This window comes from Pecten maximus, chromosome 15, assembly GCF_902652985.1.
Source record: "Pecten maximus chromosome 15, xPecMax1.1, whole genome shotgun sequence".
Taxonomy (NCBI): domain Eukaryota; kingdom Metazoa; phylum Mollusca; class Bivalvia; order Pectinida; family Pectinidae; genus Pecten; species Pecten maximus.
The window spans coordinates 2,528,107-2,552,035 of record NC_047029.1 but is presented as its reverse complement, the minus strand read 5'-3'; the positions used below and the strand labels follow the sequence as shown (position 1 = coordinate 2,552,035).

Sequence of the window (23,929 nt, the reverse complement as noted above, 5' to 3'; positions counted from 1 at the left end):
TTAACTATTTAAGAGGGGCATAGTGGGTCCCAAAGGAGGGGTGATGGACTATCATGTTCACAAAATTAACTCAGACTGGTATGATGATGTAAATCTTAAAGACATGGTTCTAAGTTCTTTATATATAATAGGATGTAACATCAGCCTTCTGTGTGTCAACTTTTTAGGTTCCACCGTAAAATGGGGGTGAGAGGTGGGGGTGGGAGGCATATAGCTTGTGTGTCACGTCATGCCATGTCCTGTAGCATTCCCGTCTCAATGTAAACACTATAATTAGCTACTTCATTCTTAGACAGAGTGTGGTCAAACATTATATAAAGGTCAAGTATGAGTATACTTGCGACGTCGTTTTGTTTCAGGGTTACAAGGTCAAGGCCAAGGCCAAGGTCACACTTGCTATATATAGAAAACCGATTCAATTTAAACACTTAGCAACTTAATTCTTTCATGGGTTTTGGTCAAACTTTATGCACAGGTCACATGGCAGTGTGGGCATTTATATGTTTCAGACATTTTCTAGTCTTTAATTGCTTCTTGTAGATAATTGTTAGAACTACAGTCATCATATTTGGTTCAGCATCAAATGTTATAAAGATTCCTCATAAACCTGGTAAATGACATTGACCTGTTTTCTAGGTCACAGCTAGAAAACAACATTGTTTAAAGATTCCTTAATTAGATTACTGTAACTTCTTCAATTAATCCTTAATTGCCACTTAATTACTGTTACTTCTTCAATCAATCTTTAATTGCCACTGTACATGATATGTTTGACACAGTTCCGTTGTGTGTTTTCAGTCTTCCTTGCTTCCAAGGCCTTTCCAATGTTAACAGCTGTACACTGTCTGCGAGTTTTGTGTTGGTTCTGCCTCAGCCGATTCCAGTGGCCATGTCTAACGTGCAATCTATCCAAAGTGTTACAGGTAATTTTATTTTATGTTTTTCTTGTGGTCTTCATTTTATCCTCTGGATATTCAGGGTGTAATTGGTATTTATATCCCTCAAACTAAGTACGTATACCTGGTGTCGTCAATGTTTCCTTACTTAAGGAAATGTCTTAACTTTAAATTTTTCATAGGTTTGATTTGAGAAAATTCTTCATTAAGGTACTTTCCTTAAATTTTCTATAATTCACTCCAATGGAAAATTTTAGTTAAAGAAGTATAGATGAAACTGGGGCATTTTAGAACCAAATGACTACAACGTGTATATTATGTGCTTGAAGAACTAAACATAATGCTGTGTGTATATAAGTGTTTGAAGTTCTAAACAAAATACATTGTGTTTATATAGAAGGAGTGATCCCAACACAGAGTTTCTTCCAGAAATTTAGTCCTTCAGTTTCGAAACATGTAAACAACTGAAGGAATAAATTTCTGCACGAAACTCCATGTTGGGATCACTCCTATACATTATTACCTGGATTTTTGAATAAGATCCACGGCAGTTTCATCAGGATTGGCACCTATAGCTACACTTATAGGGATGTTATAGTAAGTGTTTGAAGTTCTAAACAAAATACATTGTGTATATATAGTAAGTGTTTAAAGGACTAAACCTCATACATTGTTGTTTTTTTTCTAGAACTAGATGTGATATCTGTTGGTGAGACGAAGCCCTTGTTACAGCTTATAAAGCAACGTGCAGCCAAAACACAGAATCATACAGAGGGCAATGAATTTTTTGTTGTAAGTCACATATGCCATTTATATTGGTTCAGGTGGAATTGTTATTACTAATTAATGTAACATTTCCCAATTTGGTTCAGAATTATCTTTTGCTCAGATCTATAAACCTCATATTTCTGTTAAAATTGTAAAATTAAATAAGTTTTTTTGTTAACTTGTCATTGGTCATAGACAGATTTGGACTGGAGACATGAGATTCACAACACATCAGAAGAAGAAAAATGTCAATCTTTTGTTATGATTATTGAAATTTCTCTCTTTTAAAAAAAAATCAGACAGAAAAATTGTGCATAAGAGACTGAATTCAAATTAATTCCACTTCTGAGAATAAATAGTTTTTCTCTGTATTATTTCAGACATTGCCTGACCAGCAGCATGTTTACTTTATGTGTGACATCAGTGGGTGTTCACTTGACCAGCCGGCCGTGATGGTCAGCAGAATCCCGTTCACACATCCGACCAGTGTGGCTCAAGTCCTTAACCACCTACGACAACAAGTCATCTTTAATACTGTTATAGAGAGTTGTATTCGGCCAAACGCACAGCAGGGTATGTTACAGCTACTCCAGAGCTCCTCTTGTGATCTCCATGTACAGTCTATTCTAAATATAGATATTTGAAAAAAAAAACTGAACATAGTGCCAATGGGGCCTGAACAAATATTCCCAAAATATTGCCTTAAACTGCAGACTTATACCTACTTATAAAAAAACTTGAGTCAAGACAAGTCAAGTTTTTTTTTTTAATTACATTAACTGTTGAGAATTCCAAATATCATAAGTATGATTCTGAAAAGTCACAACATAGTGTCACAGAATGTATAGAAAGGGACATCTTTAGATTGGTTGTTTTAAGGCATTATACTACTATTAAAGATGTAATGTACTGAATGCTTGTTAAAGATTAGTGGTAAAGTACTGAATCCTTGTGTTAAAGATTTAAATGAGATGTACTGAACGCTTGTGTTAAAGATTAGTTATTATGTACTGAACACTTGTGTTAAAGATTAGATTTAATGTAAATTACTGAACGCTTGTGTTAAAGATTAGATTTAATGTAAATTACTGAACGCTTGTGTTAAAGATTAGATTTAATGTAAATTACTGAACGCTTGTGTTAAAGATTAGATTTAATGTAAATTACTGAACGCTTGTGTTAAAGATTAGATTTAATGTAAATTACTGAACGCTTGTGTTAAAGATTAGATTTAATGTAAATTACTGAACGCTTGTGTTAAAGATTAGATTTAATGTAAAGTACTGAACACTTGTGTTAAATATTAGTTGTAAAGTACTGAACACTTGTGTTAAAGGTTAGTTGTAAAGTACTGAACACTTGTGTTAAGATTAGTTCTAATGTACTGAACACTTTCCTGTATTAGTGCTATTTCATTTCAGATATTAAGAGTTCGGTAGTGTTTGATTTAGCTGCAGCCTCCCTACAGAGTCTGACGGTTACGTTTGAGCATCCATTACAGGATACCATGGTTACAGGTAAAACATAGTACATAGACACAATCTTCATCTCCCAAACACTTAATGATGAACTTGTTTTTCTACATTTAACCCCAGACTGAAATTTCTGTGTTGGATTCTACTTATGTGCATTCCATACATGGATACAAATGTCATTTTTTTGCCACAACATCCATACAGCTGTATAATTATTGACTTTTCCTTCTTAATTCGTAGTCAATGACTTTTTTCTCCCAGATCTTAAATGATGTTTATATGTATATATATATAGCTTGCAAAAATCAAGATCTGTGCTGATCTCAAAATATAAATATAATTGAGAAAAATAATTTATTTTATGCTAATTTTCAAGGAATATTCCACACATGTTTGGATATTTATAGCTTTTATAAAAATTGCACAACAGCATCTACTTAAGCTTGTGCTCTTATGGAAATTGTATGCCACAATTAACCATTCAAACAAACATACAATATTTAATCACTTAATTATCAATTTAGCTTGTCTGATCTGACCATAGGAAAGATATTTTGACACTGACAATAGTTTTTAAAAGTCAGTAGTTCTTAAACAGAAAACCCAGATATTTTGAAAATTGTGTGGAATATATCTCTAAAATAGAAATTGTTAATTAGCTTAAAGTTAATTAAATTTCTGTGTTATAAATATCCCTGCCGTGATGTGACTGGTCAAGGTTAACTAGACATGATGTCTTGTGTGGGACAGATAGTACTATGGTACCATGTGGTAAGGGAGAGAACTCTTGTCTTAGTTATGGTTACGGGTAATTGACAACATATCAACTCAACAAGAAAGTAGGAATTTGTCATTGTCAGCACATCTTAGGAACAACCTTGGATTCATGTGAAATAGAGATCTGATTATTTGTGATTTCTTATTTTATCTGTAAATAATGTGAGACTTCTTCTAGAGTATTTCAACATATGACTGATTCATTGTTCTTTATCAACAGCTGATGTCGACTTATGTGATATAACCAATGTCAAGTTCAAAGTGTGTATAGGCCAGGATGGTGAGGAACTCTGCTCGGATGACATAGCAACGAAAATATTCCAAAGGTAATACAGGATCAGTAAGGATTTCATAAACATTTAGTAACATAACGTGGGCGGTATCGAGATATTAGATTATTTACTGAACTTGATTATTTGGGAACAAAACACCAATATATGAAATCTTTAATTTACTGATCTGAAATTAATATTTGAAGTTTTCTGATACAGATTAAAGTCAAATGAGTGTCTCAGTTATAGAATACAATATATTTTAAATCCAAATTATTCCAAAAAATCATTGTACAGATATGGTTATCTGGAAATATCTCAACAAAAAATCTTAACATTCTGTAAGTAAAAGTTTAAAGTCACTAAGGTTTAGATATTCATGATGGCAGTTTCACCAGAATCAGTATAATCTGTAGTGAGTGTTGAGTATTTGTTTTGTACTGGTTAGTGTTGATTGATGACTTTTGCTGGTTAGTTATATGTGTTTGTGTCTTTTTCAGGTGTTTATCTATACCTGTAACCCTGAGATCCGTAATTCATAAAGTGTCAGAAAAGCTACGCAAGGAGCCGTCACCGGAACCTGTACAAACTAACCACAGGAAGCAGTGGCCAAACTTTCTACCTATTCGCTACAATCCTGTTCATTTTCCCATAGATAATAAACAGACAAATCTACTACACAATCTGTTGCCACCACAACAAGTGCCCATCAAGATGCAGCCTAACATAGCTGTACCTGTGGGCCTACCTCAGAACCCAGTAATGGACACTAGCACCACTCCCACGGATGACAAGCCTAGTAGTAATCCCCTCCTGGCTACTCTTCTGGACCAGGACTCTCCCAGTCCTGATTCATCTCCTGTTAACGAAAGTCCCATGTTGTCCAAGTTACTGGGAGATGATACTCCAGCCCTAGCTTCCAGTATCCCCGCCCCACGGGCACAGAAACCTAGAAAACTTGGCAAAAGACGCTCGCGAGATACGCTCAGTGGACGGAGTCCAAAGCATCGAGTGTCAGACAGTGATAGTAGTAGTGTTAGTATGGACCATTTAGATTCCAGTATTTCTTTTGATGACTTACATCATCCTGGCACTGCTGGAGGTGGGGGAGGAGGACCAGGGGGAGGGGTGGGTCATCCTCACCCTCAAACCATAGACCTTACCACTCCTGAACCATATCCCATGGAATCACCCATGAAGAAGTTAGAAAACACTTTGGATAGAATTATACCAAAGGACCAACAGCAATACCAGCAGCTTCAGCAACAACAGCTACACCAACAACAACTCCAACAGCAGCATCAGCAACACCAACACCAACAACAACAACAGCAGCAACAACATCAACAGCAGCAAAACCAACACCAGCAACAAAACCAGCACCCGCAACAAAACCAACATCAACAACAAAACCAACATCAACAACAAAATCAACATCAACAACAAAATCAACAGCAGCTGCAATACCCGCCACAGCACGATCTACACAATCGACAGGAAAACGAATTATCCATGTTGTTATCCGATGGCAAGGACGCGGATAACAGAAATTTTTACCCAACATCCAATGCCGGGTCAAAAAACGAGATATCGTCTACCTCTCTTGAGGCGCTCCTCATAGGGTCGGGAGAGGTAACAAAGACAACAGATCCAAGCTTCTACACAAACAGTCAAACCAACCTTCGCGGGGAACTCAGAAAGGGACTGACATCACCGGGAGTGGTGAGACAAAACTCTAATCAAAATGCTCAAAACCAACATTCCGGGGAGTCGGGGGAACACAATCCCTCTAGTGTTGGCTCTTCCCGCGGTTCAACTAGCTTTTCCCCTAACTATAGTGATTGTGACACTCCAAGGGAAAACAATTATAAGTCTTGTGATAGTCATCCGTACAGTCTGAGTGCAATGTTGAGTAGCAATGTTAGCAGTGGTGCTAACAAAACGGCAGCTAGCTTTCCCACCACACAGATGGTGTATAGCAACAACGTCAGTGTGCAACAGCGAGAAATTAAACTTGAAAAGATGGAAAATTCCTCTCTAAGATCGCTATTAGATGGAAAGAGTCGATTAGAAAACAGTATTGTGAATAGTGATATTCCGATAAAGGCGGAACGGAACCTAAATTTGAAATTAACATTAAAAAGGGCACCTCGTGTTGTTGAGAGTTCACCGTCGCATGTTAGCGATGTATCATTGCCAAAGAGTAAAAGTACTGGAATGTTTGACTTTCAAAGTGACGATGATGAGCCTTTTGAGAATTTTAAGGAACGTAGAAATATGACAGTGAGTGTAATTGCGCAGTCCCCTACCAGGCTCCAGATTAAGCCTAAAATGGCAAATATTTATGATTCTAACAGTAGCAAAGTAGACAAGTACAAAAAAAATGAACTAAGGCATAGTAGTAGTGTAGGAGATACTGGCAAGAGGAAACGAAAGCTAGACTCCAAAAAAGAGAAAAAGAAACGAAAAACTGGAGACCGAGGTAGTGATTCCATGGGGGAGGCAGCTGTGTATACAACGTCTACTATGGAAACTGAGGTGAAAAGTGACAATTTGAAAGTGAAATTTATCAAAAGTGGTAGTAAAGTTTCCATGGAAAGTAGTCCAAAGACTTCATCCCCTTCCTCTTCTAAAGACAGAGAGAAAGGAGAAAGTTCAAGGAAGGCTTCTAAAGAACATTCAGACAAGTACGAAGTGTCTTCAGTAAAGAGTAAATCCTCGTCATCTAGTAGTCAGAAATCTTTATCATCATCGCATAGACACCGTTCGATATCATCACCTAGTGTCACGGTCAGTAAAGCCGACTCCAAGCTCATCACTAAAACGCCCACAATAAAGCTGAAACCCATTACCATGCCTCACAGTTCGTCTGTAAATGTTCCATCTGTCAAAACTCCAACGACAAGCTCAAACTCCTCCAGCAAGAATTCACTCACACCAACATCAGCAACGATAGGCCGTATAGGGGCGGTGTCGTTGGCAACCTCTGGCAGTTCTAAAAGTGGGTCAATGACACCGCCCCCCTCTGGGAAATCCTCTACATCAGCGTCAGTGAAAACGCCCCCAATTGGCAAGGGGCCTACGGCAGCATCTATTTATTCAAGCAAGTCTCAGACATCGTCGTCTACCTCAGGGAAGTCGTCTGCAGGATCCTCCAGTAGAAATCTGGCAACGACCGGTCGAAACTCTACAGGGAGTCTGTCCAAAGGGTCTAACGGACTGCCATCTAGTGGAAACAAAATGTATTCTTCTGAGAGGAAAGGTGGATCGCCATCACTCTCTGCTGGAAGAAATACACCAAATTCCTCTGTGAAGTCGAGTAGTTCCCTGACAAAATCATCTACCTCATCCAGCAAACCCCAGTCTGGGAGCTCAACCAATGCCGCCAATGTGTTATCTTTTCTCAACACAAATGCCAGTGGAATAGCTAGTCTACCGCCAATACCAAAACGATCTGCATCCTCATCGTCTTCTTCTTCCAACAAATCCACTTCCACACCGCTGTCTGCAGCAAATCCTCCCTCATCCACTGTGTCCTCTACGTCTTCCTATTCCTCGCCTGTAAATGCTACAGCTGCCATGAAATCATCGAGTGCTATAAACAGTAGTAGTACCAGCACATCAGTTTCTAAACCCAACAGTGTCTCTGGATACGGTGGAGGCACCAACAAGGGACCGGGGGCCCCACCATTCACAACTGCTAGTAAAGGGGGTAACCCAATCAACAAGTCCAACAACGCCCCGGTTCCTAGCCAACATACTGTCAATAAATCTGTGAGCAACAATTCCACACCCACCAGTAATGCTAATCGTAGTTCTAACAATACTGGTGTGTCTAACAGGCCTTCCCCAATGTCTGGAACAACAAGTGACACTTCCAACAAAAGCTCAAGTAAGTCTGGTGGTACACCTTCTTCGGGTTCTAATAACATTAACAACCATGGTGTCAACAACAAAATCTTCCCTCCAAGCACAGCATCACACAACTCCAGCAGTAGTAAGCCTAGCCACACATCTGTCAACAGCACAGAGCGTGAACCAGTGAGGAAGCCGTCGTTGGTGTCAACCCCTCCGACTACTGTCAGTAGTAGCAGCGTTACTGCAAGTGTTAACAGCACAGTCAGTAGTACTGTAAGTGGTGGTTGTACAACTAGTAGTCCTGTTAGTACAACCGTTACCAGTACAGTCACTGTGACTGTCCCGTCTGTCAGTGGAGGAAACGGCAGCACCCCGGCTACTCACACCTCACCTAGTAGTTCTACAGGAGGAGGGACAGCTTTGTCCGCAAGCGCTATGGCCAAAGCTCGGGCAAGGAAAAGTTCCTTGTCTGCCGTCATAGACAAACTCACAAAGTCCAGTCAGCAGAGTGTTCATGTTAGTAGTGTTCCCGAGGGTGGTGAAGAGTCTCCAGGTGGGGAGGAACGCGGGTACGACGATGCCTTTGAGGCGGAAACAGAGCTGCAGGAAGGTGGCGCTGCTGCTGTCAAGAAATTCGTAAATGCCCAGCCCAGTGAGGTGGGCAAAAGTGTGAGCAACAAGTCTGTACAGGGCAGAGGGCGACCAGAAACTGTAGACAATAAAGGTGTACCTAGTGCCCAGAAGTCACCTGGTAACAAGGGCTGTGTAGACAGTCCAAGTAAAAAGGGAGGGGGTGGTGAGACTTGTAAATCATCAGCTCCACGCGATGGACGTAGTGACTCCAGAAATTTGTTCTCATCAATCATGGATAGTTTATCGTATGAAGAACAGACTTCCAAGGGAGATAAATCTGTAGGTGAAAGTGATAAAAGTGTATCCAATTCCAAAAATAATTCATCGTCACAAGTTCTGAATGTTGGCAGTAATGAACGTGAGGGTGGATCAGTGTCACGGGATGTTGACCACCCTAGTCCTGCTAAAAAAGCGAGAACTCACTCTCCAAAAACAAATCCCAACAAATTCAATGGGGAAACATCCTCACCTAGGGATGCGGAAAGAAAGGGTGAAAATGAAAAGGATTTCTTTAAAGTGCCAACACCCAAGTCTAACAGTGTTGAAGAGAAGGACTTGGAGGACACAGAGAATTTGGTAGTGAGGAGAAAGGCGCGGACTAGTACGACTAGACCAGTTCTGAGTCCAGCTAGTCCTGCCAGTAGTCCAGAAAATCTTATCATTGATTGTCAGACAATGTCTCCACGCACGCTCCAAAACAAAACCAACTCTCCGCAGTGTAACCAGGACATCGCCGACACGGTCATAGAAAACAACAGAAGGATCAACTCCAGCATCAAGACTTCCAAGACTCACACGCCATCTCCAAAGTTAAAGGGAACGCCTCCAACGAATTCTCCTATCACCGTGGTGACCAAGGACCACTCCAACCCTAGTTCTGTTTCAAACCCCTCTCCGTGTGACATTGATGATGACCTCATGAATGAGGCCATTATGGGCTTCAACAGCTGAATTTGTGTTGTAGTAAGGGTGTGTTCAACAGCTGAATTTGTGTTGTAGTAAGGGTGAGTTCAACAGCTGAATTTGTGTTGTAGTAAGGGTGTGTTCAACAGCTGAATTTGTGTTGTAGTAGTAAAGAGGTGACTCTGTCAACAGTCTGCCATAGTCAAATCACTGTAGTAGCCCTTCCACTTTCAAGACAGTCAATCTTTAGTGTTTCTGGTAAGCTGTTAAAATTTCACATATCTAATATTTTGGGGCAGTGTAAGTCGGACCTAGTATTAAAATTTGCGCAACCACTCTTTGTTTAACATGTTCAGCAGTAAACACTTCTGTAAATCACTGCTTTTTATTTTTACGATATTGATAATGAGCGCGAATACAGCGAAATTAAATGCTCTGCAAATATTACCAGCTACACAGTGACTTGTCTTACAGAGCACACGTTCAGTAACATATATTGTATACTGTCATAGGTACGTTAGTGATAAGAACTTATTAATCAGTTGTACTAAGGTGGTTGTATGCTGATGTCCTGATATCGATCTTACATTTTGGTATAAAAGGTAATAACTTAAGTTATTTTTCCATGGTCAGGATGCATGTTATTTAGTGATGTGCTGATCGACAAAGTACTGAAAATAATTGTATGATTGAACTGCAGGGGAATGAATCGTACTGTAAGTTAGTACATCAACAGTAGTTGGTCTAGTCAAGCTTCTCAGAATCATTATTTTTCAAATACAATTTTGAGCCTTTGGTTTACCTTTTGAATCTAAAAAAAAAAACTTGTCAAAAAGAAAATACTGTTCCAAAATATTTTTACTGTCAATTAAGAATCAGATAAACTCGTTTATCTAAGAATAACCATAAATCATCTAAGAATAACCATAAATCACATTTATAAATTATAAATAAAGCTTTTGGATGTTTTAATAATTTGGAAGTTATTGTCATGGGACTATTTTTTATACATTTGTCACTTTGGAATCATAATATAAGGTGGAAGATGATTAACGTTATCATGATTAAACTTTGAATCTCAAATTGTCAGGAGTTGGGTTCAGGATTTAAGCGATGATGGGGAAAGCTGTTTTTCAGACTAGGCATTGGCTTGAGGCAGATGTGATGGAGGGAAAGCTGTTTTTCAGACTTGGCATTGGCTTGAGGCAGATCTGTGATGATGGGGAAGCTGTATAACGGAGTGGGTGGATATTTTGTTTTAGGTCTGTCAAACTGATTATAACTGTGAATGAGTAACATCTTAAAAGGGAGATCTTTATAAGTGTAGATGAAGGATGAATAACTAGTCATAATTGAGAGATGAGGGGGGAAATAGTTGATGTATAACGAGAGTAAGACATGATGGGGCTATTATAGTGTTGTATGTTGTATGTCCTAGGATAAGAGCTAAGTATGGTGATCTTGTGTGGCAAAGGCCAATCACAAAAAGGTTCAGGAAAACTAATTGTTATGATAGTGCTTTGATTGAACAACACTGTTGTGTTGAAATATGAGGAGATACAAGGCGATGAGTATGAATTTACTCCAGTAGTAATAGCGAACACTTATTGTTGTAACCAAGTCCATCGAGTGATCCTTAGTGCTACAGTATAATGAATATGTCAGATAAATCAGTACAAGGCTTAGCACCAGATAACAGGTATTATTAAATATGGGTATGTTCATGTTGACCTTGATGAGGGCAACCTCCATTTAATGATGTCATGAGTTGTATTTAAGATCTCAATCTATCTCCAGTAGCCTCCCTCGTAGATTTTGTGAAGATCATTTCATGCCAAGCTTAATACCTTTCTTGGAAATCCGTTATACTGTCAAAATCTTTTAACTTCATTAACAGTTAAAGCAGTATTTGATGTTGAAAGTCCTCTAAACCTTTTTTTTTGTATGTTTGTTCCTTCACAAGAAGTCGAATATGTATGTAAACAATTTTCCAAAGAATGTTCATTCAAAAATCACTTTTTGACCTTATTGTGTGACTCTTTAAATTATGAATTGTATTCAATTTGCTCAATATCACTGCCAAATTTGTATTCTTTTTAAAGTCGTTCATGATGTCATGTTAGCCATGGTAGTAGTATTTTAATATTTAAATTTGCTGTCAAAGTAAATGTCTTGCTCTTTAGAAAATGCTTGATGAATCTTTAATAAGTTTAAGGCTTTAGAGAATTTATAATAAGTTTAAGGCTTTAGAGAATTTATTTAACAAGTTCATTAATTTGGTATGGTATTAGTGAGTAAACAAAAAAGATAAAATAGTTTTCTTATAAATTAGTATGAAGGATTCTGAATATCACTTTAATATCCTGTAGGTGTACCATATGATATACTTACATTATATTAAAATAGATTGTCAGAATCATTCGGATTTGTTTCTCACTTCTAAGGCAATGGTGTCACAATGAGTGATGTAACATGCGTAGCATACAAATTTATGACATGGCTGAAAAACATGGCAGAACAGGCCAGCGATGTGATAACTAATGTTGAACTCTACTAGGTTTTAGTATTGGAGAAATGATAGCCAGTTCTTCTTGGTGTTAGTCTATAAAGTTAAATATTAAATATTAAGTACTGTTCAGGGACATTCAGTGTTGACTGTTGTATTTTAGGGAGATTTTGTAAGATAACTAAACAGTTAAAAATACTTTGTAACATTACATTTACAAACTTATTTATTTATTCAGCTTACATGATCTTCTGGTATGTTGCATTGGGGTCTGTGAAATCTTACAATATTGCACTTGAACTTAAAAATATGAAAGCAGAAAATATATACACAGCCAAAGTTTTAGGTGGTGAAGAGCATGTTGTGTATTAACGTGTTTACTGTAGCTTCGTTGTGTAATTTATTGTTTGTACTTTTACTTGGCATACATTTTTAGTCAGAACTTTGTTGATACAACATCTGTATGTAAACAGCATATCTTTTCTCTGGTGAGTCAGAATCAACAGTCAATAACTACCCTGGAAAGGTTGATGGGAGACATGTTTTTATTCTGAAAACCTTTTTGTTTTTAATATGCCACTGCAATATATAGAATATGTTTTATGTGAAAAATAGTAATTTTAAAAAAATCATTTCTTCAGTTTTTTACAGGGTAGATTGGCTGTTAAATGAAAAATCAGCTGTTTTAATGCTTCTGATTGGAAAGAAATTAACTACATGTATATTGAGAAAGCAGTTTATAATATATTGTGTGCATGTCTTAACCGACAGATAACAGGTCAGTGAGATTAATTTTCTGGTCTTGTCAAACCACACTTCATCAACAAGTTGACCTGATCTCATATCTCTTTTTATCTTTGATATTAAGGTACAAAAATGTATAAGCAAGACTGCCTGTTAATGAGTGACAAAGGCCCTAGGTAGTTGTGTGGTACACATACTTCAAATAATGAAAATTGAGTATTGTATTCACGTACATAATTAGTAGTTAATTTTACATGTTTAAGGAAAGTATATGCATAATTATTATATTATATGAAAGTTTAAAAAGTGGTCATTAATCATTTTAAATTCAAACTCAAAATGTATTTCAGATTATATCAATCCTTTTGTAATCAGAATGAAATCAACGGTGAAAGGGATTAATCGTTACAATGAAACAAAATTTCGTATTGATTTTGATAAGCGTATGATTTTTACACTACTGATAAGCGTATGATTTTTACACTACTGATAAGCGTATGATTTTTACACTACTGATAAGCGTATGATTTTTACACTACTGATAAGCGTATGATTTTTACACTACTGATAAGCGTATGATTTTTACACTACTGATAAGCGTATGATTTTTACACTACTGATAAGCGTATGATTTTTACACTACTGATAAAGTGTATGTAGGAAAACCTTGATAACACAAGCCACCTTCCTTCTCAGCAAAACTGCCTGGTCTACAGAGAAGAATATGGTAGTGGGGTGGAAGAGTTAGCTAAATTAAGTGATTACCCCGAATACTGTGGCAGTGATCTGTATTTAAAGAATTGTTTCCAATACATGTTAGCAAGGACTTATAAATGTAATTTTTATAACCCCTCAGTAATTTCTGTACAATAATTACTATGTGATTGTTCTAAATCAAATATCTGAATTTTGATTTTCTTATTGTTTTGGTGTGTTTTATCAAAGAAATTGAGAACTGGTAACCGAAATTGTGGTCTCTTTTTATGCTTCCGACTTGTTATACATTTTATAATCATGTATTACATCTGCATGACAATACCACATTAAAAACTAGATGTGTGAGTTAAATGACTACGAAGAGTAAATGCCATCCAGTGTATGCTGTTTATGACATGGTAGCTATATAGAGATACCTTACTTCTCCATCAAAATGGCTATAAATTCAATATAAGACAGCAAAGGGTGTAGGAACTGTCAGTCAGTTAGAAAAATGTCAGTCAAGTTAGACGACAGCTTTGCAGGCAAATATAACAAATTGTATAGCACAATATGATGTTTGCCTGCTGAACTGTCGTTTATAATGGTTATGAATACCAGGGCAGTTTGATGCTTTAGACATAGGGTTGTCTCCCATCGTATATACACCTATTTTACTGATGTGCACTGATATATGGCATTATACAACTAGATGGTTTTGATTCTGTAAATATCATTCAATCTGTGACACCTACGTACTTAATTGAATGAAATATGTTCACTGTATATGACGGATAATGCATTACAATAAAAACTTTGATATGAATCAAGTTCTACATTTGATAAGATGCTGACCCTTTGATTGAATCAAATCAGATGTTCTATTTAATAATAAGAACAGGATATTTAAAATTTTATAAGAAGTGAACTATATTTAAAGAAAATGCAGTGCGTCCAAGAGAATGAAGAGCAGGTCTGTGTGTTTATTTTTATTGGTGTTTACACGCGTTGGATCTGACTTAATTAAGCAGGCATATGCTGTAGTGTGGAATACTTAAGGGTATTATAATTAGATGTCGAGATGTTTCACTGTTACGAGTTTTGAAAAAACGAACTGGTTTATATGGCATACATAATAATTTGATAGTCATTTGTCTTATTCCATTCAAATTGATGAAGATGATTTCAAATATATCTTTTGCTTGGATATCTTTATACCTCTGATTATTGGGTTATTTGATTGGAATAACATTTATAGAAATCATGCAATATAAATCTATTTTTTGTTTTCTGATTATGAAGGTGATCAGATGCGAGATTTTGTTGCAAAATAGCAATTTTGACAGAAAGACATGTTTTAGATAAATTATTTTATAAAAAGTTAAACTTAGTTAACTGAGTGTTATTGTTGTTTAGTGATGTTTTTGAATGTCTAGTGATGTTTTTGATCGTCTAGTGTATGCAGGTGTCACCCTGATTTTCATCTGTAAATATAACCATAGAATTACCATACGCAAGAGTTTCTCTGTCACGTGTGTGTGTACAATAGCTGCACAGGGCAGATTTCCATCAATATACACTTGCAAAGGGACCTCGTGTCCATCCCTGACCCTTGTAGATATTGTTACTCTGGCCTCGTGTCTATACCCCAGTGTGGTCCTGGTCTTGATGAGGTGCTGGTTATCAGCCCCTCCAATCATTACATCAGATTTCCCCCCAGAATTGTTCCCTCTCAAGGGTCGGGTGATGGTGGAGACGAGATCTTGTATCTGGAGAGTTGTATGTTCATATTTATATCATATTGAAAAAATCTTTCATGTTTTATTGTAAAATATGTGAGCATTTATTTATCACATGTGGAAAAGACCACTGATTATATTATAAATAAAAATATAAATATATATATAAACAAGTCTTCACTTGTAGTGTAAGATTTTAAAGTCGCTGTAAATAAGGCACATACCAAAAGATGTTGATTTTTGTAAATAATATATATATGTAACTAGGACTGTCATAGTGTTTATAATGAAGTTTAGGGTCGATAAGTATGTATGTAGCATCTCAATGTGATGGGCGGCCAGCCACGCTCCTCACTGTCAAATTGAAAAACCGTTTCCCATGTCAAAATAAATGACACTATGAATCAAATCACTTGTTTTTGTTTATGTCTCAATGAATTTCTGACCAGTCCTTGTACTATGTCTCAATGAATTTCTGACCAGTACTTGTATTATGTCGCAATGAATTTGTGACCAGTACTTGTATTATGTCTCGATGAATTTCTGACCAGTACTTGTACTATCCCCTTAAGGTTGGCCGAGGATTGTGGAGCACATTTACAAAACTGTCTGAGACAACTTAACAAAACTTTATACACACTCCAATCAAGTGGTCTAATAGTGCCTTTTGCTTTGGAGCAGTTTTCTGTATCAATATTTTACATGGTTGCCTTGGAAACAAATAGTAAATTCCACTGATTTTAGAGTTTCCAGAACATATCGTCAAAACCTCCTAAGGGGTACTTTGGATGGGGCGTTATGAAATTTCCTCATTGTAACGACCTCTAACTTCTATCAAGGTCACATGGTAAAACTTAAATACATGTTCATGTTATCTAAAGAAAGGCTAAGTCGAAAAAATATTTTTTAAAAATTTGTGATTGTTTAAATATTGTTTTGATGCCCTCAATAATTTTTGCATATATTTCATATCATGCATCTGAACTTCATATTGACCCTATAACAAAACAAGAGTTGTCAAAAGGCAGTATAGCCTGCTGAGTGGGTTGAAATTCAGAATTAGGTCAAAGGTCACGGTCAAGGTAAGAAGGTCAGCAAATGTAATGACAATGGAAAGGTCTTGTCACAAGGAACACACATCACCTATGTAAGCTGGATTATTATAAAAACGTTGATCTAGCTGTCTACAGACAGAGATGAAAATGGACTAAGGGCAAAAAGGCTGAAAATTAGATTACTCAATCTTTTCAATGGGAAAAATTACAAGTTTACATTGGTAGCAGTGTACAGTAAAAATGCCCAATTTTGAAAAATATGACACATGTCTTAGATATGTAAACATTGCCAGTTAACCCTACATATAAACTCTAATAAGTATATATATTTGTAATCTGTACAACATTTGCAATTTTAATACAGCTCTGAAGGATAAGTTAACTGATATTTTCTGTGATTTTTAGAGCTGTGAATACCATGGTAACAGCTTAAAAATGCTCAAAAATTGCAAAATATTATGATATTTGACCCAAAATACCACAATTCTCTACACAATTTTTTTTCTGAAACCTATTTAAAATTAAATATCTCTATCCCAAAGACAGAATTAAACTTGTTTTGACATATGTTGTAAATTAAGTTTTTCCGCTATCTCACCTTTACTGTGGGCATCCATTTTTCGCTGTAGGCAAAACTAAATTTCCTGTGTAAACACACTTGCGGAAAATCCGGAACCAATTTATTAATTTTTGTTTTAACAAATGGGAAGCCTGTATGTACTTCTTCATACTGAATATACCAATTATAGTGTACATTTATTTTTTCATTTTTTATGCATATCATAATACAGGAGTTATTTGCTTAACAAAAAAATTGCCCATGGACAGGCTGTCCTACTGTAGTGTGTTACCATTACACGGATATTCTCAAAAAGGCTGAAATCAGCCAATCGGCTGAACATTTTCATCTCTGACAGACGATATAGTTTCCCTCCAACTTCGTCCCAGTGTGAATTATCGTTTGTCTGCCTATCTCCTACACTTTTTGACCGATCTCTTTCAAACTTCATGACCTTTGAAACTTGGAAGACATTACTAACATAATACAAAGTTGTGTCTCCTTGAGAATTCCAATTAAACTGCTTTTGTTTGCAACACTTAAGTTATTCTTTGTTTACTTCAGTTTTCATTTTTTTTTGTCTGGAGATCTACCTTTTTCAATTTCTTTGTAACTTGGTAGGGTTCATAATCATGTCGATGTGTTTCACTGAAAAAGAATTTTGATTAAACTGGTTTTTTTTTTGCGAAAGTTGTTACCCTCTGTTTATCTCAGTATTTGATTTTTGTTGGGAGATTTCCTCCTATATGTTTTCGACCAATATTTTTGGCCCTTAGAATGTATTAATCATGATATAAAGTGACATTTCCCCCCAAAAATTCTGATTCTACTATTTTTCTGAAATCTATTGCTGTAAATTGATGAAGACCAGTATAGTTTCTTTCTCAAACTGTCAGAAAATTAAATTGGACTTTTAGTGAAAATGGATTCATAGAATGCCAGACATCTCTAAGGAAATGCAAAACATAATTTTAACACAAGATAGTATATATTTAACAGTATATGGCATTTGATGAACATATTTTGTTCCATCCTGGGGTACTTTTGTTAAATGATACACCACAATCAAGCAGATAAAAAGACAACCACATAAAATGTTTGATGAAATCTTTATTCTTCGACTGTATCGTGACATCCACAGAACTGTCGAAAAGTTCATGTATCATGTAGATCCAGTACATATCTGTGTACATAATAGATTTTATTCTTATATAGCAAAATTGTTGTCTGTGAAAATAGTCTTGCTCTCAGCAAATTACAACAATTAGAAAAAGAAAATTTTAGGAAGAAAAAAATATTGATATAACAGAAATAAGAGATTTTGAAGAAGGTATTTACTTGTGATAGCTTTAACAAACCAGTATAGCTTGACTTTATGAAATTCCACTCTGATGGAGAGGAACATCATCAGTATATGTGTACCAGTATAGCTTGACTTTATGAAATTCCACTCTGATGGAGAGGAACATCATCAGTATACGTGTACCAGTATAGCTCGACTTTATGGAATTCCACTCTGATGGAGAGGAACATCATCAGTATACGTGTACCAATATAGCTTGACTTTACGAAATTCCACTCTGATTGAGAGGAACATCATCAGTATACGTGTACCAGTATAGCTCAACTTTATGAAATTCCACTCTGATGGAGAGGAACATTATCAGCTATACGTGTTCATTGTGTCCAAATGGTATATATGTCCCCATAAAACAAACACACTCTCTAGTACAGTTAAATATAACCATGAAAAAATGTCTGCAATTATATACCATTTTTAGCTTTTCAGAATAAATTTGGCTAACCTTGGACCCTTTATATTATCATGCTATCTTAAGTTTAGGGTTAAGGTTGAAGTGGTTCAGTAGTGTCAATGTGATAAGATACAGATGTATTATAATGTTTAGCTTTCCAAGACCTGTGCATAATAAAACTTTCACCCCTTTATAAAAAAATAGTTATTCTATATATTGTTATTATAACACAATTTGACCTTTCGTTGTGACTTTTGACATCTAAGGTACAAACATAGGATTTTAATACATTTTCTTTTCCAATATCAAAATTATATTGAAAAGACAAAACAGAAAGTATGCCTTCTTTGATTTCGCACTTTTAAAACATTTTATCTGTCAAATCTATGTGATAAGTATCTCAAAATTGTTTTCATACCAAATGAGATTTTAAGAAACTTGTCTGAACAATTTTGTTTCATAAAGTCGCATATATGAAACAGTAACTCATTTAAGATCATATATACATCTAAATTATCATAATCAACCGAAAAGGGCAGCATGAACCAAATTACTTAAAATCTATTTTTGCTCATTGCAAGATTTATCTCCCTTTGATCAAACTTCATTTAAAGCACCACATTAACTCCAGAATCCATAAAATGCAGAAAAAAAGTAAACAATACAAAACAATTAGTTTCAATTATGTGATACACAATTATACTGGCTGTGATTGCTGTCATATGACTGGAAGGATAACACGCATAAGGTGGTCTAATGACAAACTAGCTCTCAAATGATGTTACCAAAAATATCAAAATATAAAATAATCTTGTACACGTGAGGTAAAAATTCTAAAATATCTGGTTATGCATACAAAAGCTACACTTTTTATCTGTATATACTGTACACAGACAATATACCCGAATATTTACAGCTATGTACAGACAGAAAAGGGTATTTACAGGTAAGTCAAGATATGTACAGGTAAGGAATATATACATGTATAACGTACACTTTCACTGTTTATTAATCACAAAAGCTTTTAATTGTTGTCTTACAACCACAAACTTTTTTAAGTGTGAAAAAAAAAAAACATTTAAAAAAAAATAATACAAGGCAAACCATATTTGACAAAAAGTCCCTCCACACTTAATGATACACTTGAATGGATACCACAACATGTTAATAGTTTATAGTTTGGTCCATGTGAAACTGATTCAGATTTTGTTTTTCTCCGCTTTGTCTCAAAAGAAAAAGCGTTTATACATGTAGTTTATAGACAAAAAATTCTTAAAAGTAGCTATAGGGAAGAGATTAAATTCAAGTAAAAAACAGTTGTTTGCAACACACTGCCTTCCAAAGAGGCAGCTGTATAAAAAAGTGTAAGTTTTAGGTGGGAGAGTATAAAAAACATGTCCCAAACAAAAAGTGAAAGTTTTAGGTGGGAGAGTATAAAAAACGTCCCAAACAAAAAGATGAACAAGTGATGTACTGACTGTTACAATGCAAATCTACTTTTTAAGATAGTATCAGACAAAAATACAAGTTGTTTAGAGTAAACTACAGTAGTATCAGACGGAAAATACAAGTTGTTTAGTGTAAACTACAGTAGTATCAGACGGAAAATACAAGTTGTTTAGAGTAAACTACGACAAATCTAGATCCCACTGTGCCATCCACTTTAAAACTTCAGTGGAGAATGGCATCCCAAACTTACAAAACAAAATTTTTGGGCCTGGCTATTTACTAATGAATTATAAGACAGCCTTTAATTAACATCCTGTTGCAGGGCTTTTTCTCACTGGTTTGGAATGGGGCTTTTGTGTCTCATTATGGGCAGAAAATTGATGAATTGAAAAAGATTTTTTTCAGGAGTAAACTTCAAATTTTGGGAATAGGTTTAAATATATGTTTAATTATTTCGATTGGGAACAGGGCCACTAACGGACCAAAAAAGCCTGGTTTTGACACCATATTAATAGATATCATTATGTTATACCATATTGAGGCTCCAGCCAGGAAATATTCAAGTTTTTAAAATTTAATATTTTTACGGTCATGCAAAAATAACCAGTTTTATGGTCATTGCTGTAGGTCAATGATGACTGGTACATTTTCAGCCCCGAAGACCATGTAGGATTTTATAATGGGTTAATATCAACATTTGATCCCCCCTCTTACTAAAGATAACAAAATATTAAATGAAATGCTGCCACTACCTAAGTGACCCTATAAAAAGGCAAACACAAGTTGTTCTCTAGAGTCCATAATTAAACCTGTATATAAATGAAAACAGATAAAGGACTAGGGGTGGATATGATTAGAGTCCACATCAGATATAGAGTGAGTATCACATAGAATTTGGGCAAATAAATCATTTTTAATTTCATAAAAAATTAGGGGGGAAATTTGCAAGTGGTGGGTATGATCGAGTGTAAGTCCATATTAGTTATATTTGGGCAAACAATCACTTAATTCATATAAAATTGATGATGCACATCACAGCGTATAGGCATTCTGACTTAACTTGATACATGTATATTGAATATTACTTAAATGCAACAAGAATGATTTCATGTACATTCCACCTGGGTACAAGTAAAGACTATTATTACCATTTTATTTACAGTGACTACAATAATCAATTAGGTTGTAGAAGTTAAACTGGCCCCGTGGGCACCGAACAGTTAATTGTTTAACCAAGACAGCCGAACAGGTCATTGAATTATTAATACATATATCTATTTAATTGACTGAATTTTGAACCAAGTCTTAAGTTAGGGGATGTCTATCCCATATGAAGTATTAAACTAGAATAAATGAATAGCTGCCTGATGAAAGATCTCATTGATAGGATGATGTACTTTATGTAAATGATTTCAGAACTTAACTGTAATGTTTAAATTATTTATGAAAATGCCCTGGAGAAAGTGAAACAACAAAACAAAGATACAAAACTATATAATTATAATAATATAACAATGTGATTTGTATGTGATACAATAGATGAGACAACCCCTTGAGAAGGACAACAGTTCATTACTACAAGGCTACGTTGTATATTAGCTACCTTTATTGATGTTTTTTACAATAACCATAATCTGAACACAATATTTAAACAAAATCTTTTAGCTACCTGATGACTTGACCTGTGTGACGGCCTTTATAACCAAGTGGGAATCATTGTTATTACTTGTTGTGATGCCTGGAATGTATCCTGCGTCATTGTTCTGGGTTCTGACCTTTGCCCTGTTTACTATCAGTGCTAATATTTTTGTATGAAATGTGACTTGCGCCTTTGTTGACTAAAATGCCAAGAGTGTGATGTATGTCGTTCTTGACCTAAAGGCTATTACACTATATGTCCAATGGGAGGACCCCCCAATTTTTTTTCAAAATTCTATGCATTCCTGTTGCTGGAGAAAATTCAGCCTATATATTATAAAGTATTATTTGAATTAAATCACTTTGATGGTAGATCCTGATCCCTGTTTGACAAACCTGGAATCCTCCCATTTCTAGATATTTTACTGGAATATAGTTAATATAATTTTAATGCCTATGTGACTTGTGACGATGTTTACTTGATCTGTGGGATTGTTTGTCAACATTTCCCTGTGTAGATGATGTCCTTGTTTCATTTTTATCCTTGCCAGACTTCTTTCTCACTGTGTTGTCACTTCCTGACAAAGTCGGTGGATTTGAGTCTGACAAAGCGGGTAGATCCAGAGAATCATATCTTGCTGCTTTCTTGTTCTGTCGTGAAGCGTGAGGGGTCGAGGTAAAAAGACCACCGCGACACTTTAGTGGACTTGATGAAATGATTACTTCATTACCCGGTTTTCTCCGTGGACTGCAGACAGCATTTAGTTTCTGCGGACTACAGTAGTTAAATTCAATGTCATCATCAACACATTCCACACTCGATACCTCTGCCCCGCCTCCAGTGCTGTTCTTGTTAAATTTTCTCCTTTTCGGGGTACAGTTAAATCCCATTAACTCTGGTGGCAGGTCTGAAAAGTCTGCCACATCAGCCTTCCTTTTGTTCGGGGTAAGTGTTCTCTGGTGGTGCCTCCGTCGCCTTGGGGAATTAAATATCCTAGGACTTGAGTGTACATCATTTAAATTTGTGCTAACATTAGCCCCACTGGGTTTGGACCTGTTCAACTGGGTGTCGATGTAATCATCAAGTGTTTCCTCCCACGACGAGTCTGTACGTTTCCCTGGCGATGTAAATGTACAGTTTGCATAGTCGATAAACTCGTTTTTGTTCTGTGAATCTTCGTCTTCGACCCCCTCGTCATGTTCCAAAAGCCATTCATGATCAGAATTTCCCTCCAATTCCACCTCTGTTGTTTCCACATAGGACATCTCGCTGCCTAACAGAGTTCCACCAGTGGCATGTTCTGGCTGGAATCCTTCGAAAGGCTTATCGTCTTCCTCACTATGTAGAATCTTAGCCATACTGCGATCACTTAGTAATGTCCAGCTCTTATTCAACTTCACCGTTTTAGCCTTGGGTGACAACTTAACAGCTGCTGTTTCCCACTTCAAGGTAGTACCGTCACTCTTTTTCATGTGTCCTTTGTTAAGTTTTTCTTTACTGGACCCCACACCAGAATCACTCTGGCTGTTCTTCCTCTTTCTATGTTTTGACGACTTGCCAGCCATTTTTTTCTCTTTATGTTTATTACCATTAGACCGTTTCTCTCTGTGTGGAAAAGCTCTGCCATCTTCCTGTTCTGAGAAAGTGAGGTCACTTAATTCTAGCTTCTTGATGGCCAAAAATTTATTCTCACTGCCACCAGTTGGACTGCGTGACTTATCTAAAGCTTGTGTATCTACAGAAACAATGGAAGACATGGTCTCACACTTTGTGATGTTGTCTAACTCCAGTTTTTGCCTGGCACTGTGCCTGTGTGAACTTGAACACTGGCCTTTTCCTATAGAAATTTCTTGCTTATGCTCTGATGCAGTTTCTCTGTTGGTTTTGCCGCTGTTTTTATCAGACCTTAATTTTGGATCTATAACACTTCTTTGTTGAGGTAGATTTTTATTTTCGATAGCTGGGTCAGGAAGCTTAAGTTTCTGAAGTTTCTTGGAACTTGATAATTTTCCTTCGGAGGAATGTTTCTGGTGTGGTCGCCAATTTCGATTTTTCTTTTTTGAACGCGATGTCTCCCCACTGTAGCCACTTCTGGGGCTGTTGATAACATTTCCACCTGACTTGAGTGGAGAAAGATTCCTGATGTCATAAGGATCACACACTACAGACTTCTTTCTTTTAGAATTGGATGATTTTTTGTGATGTT

General features: G+C 36.1%; 1 protein-coding gene across 2 annotated transcripts in view; it reads left to right on the top strand.

The window, feature by feature from the left end:
- The window catches only part of LOC117343671 (mediator of RNA polymerase II transcription subunit 1-like), a 51,011-nt gene extending 37,647 nt beyond the window's left edge, over positions 1-13,364 (top strand). Inside the window, exons 11-17 of one of the 2 annotated variants that reach the window (XM_033906128.1) lie at positions 799-923; positions 1,585-1,688; positions 2,045-2,237; positions 3,086-3,181; positions 4,137-4,242; positions 4,689-9,632; positions 9,738-13,364. In XM_033906128.1, the coding sequence (XP_033762019.1) occupies positions 799-923; positions 1,585-1,688; positions 2,045-2,237; positions 3,086-3,181; positions 4,137-4,242; positions 4,689-9,630 (5,566 nt within the window). In that variant the 3' untranslated portion in view covers positions 9,631-9,632; positions 9,738-13,364. Of the gene's footprint in view, positions 1-798; positions 924-1,584; positions 1,689-2,044; positions 2,238-3,085; positions 3,182-4,136; positions 4,243-4,688 lie in introns of both variants that reach the window. The other variant, XM_033906127.1, reaches the window with a different exon arrangement.
- Positions 13,365-23,929: the final 10,565 nt, after the last annotated feature.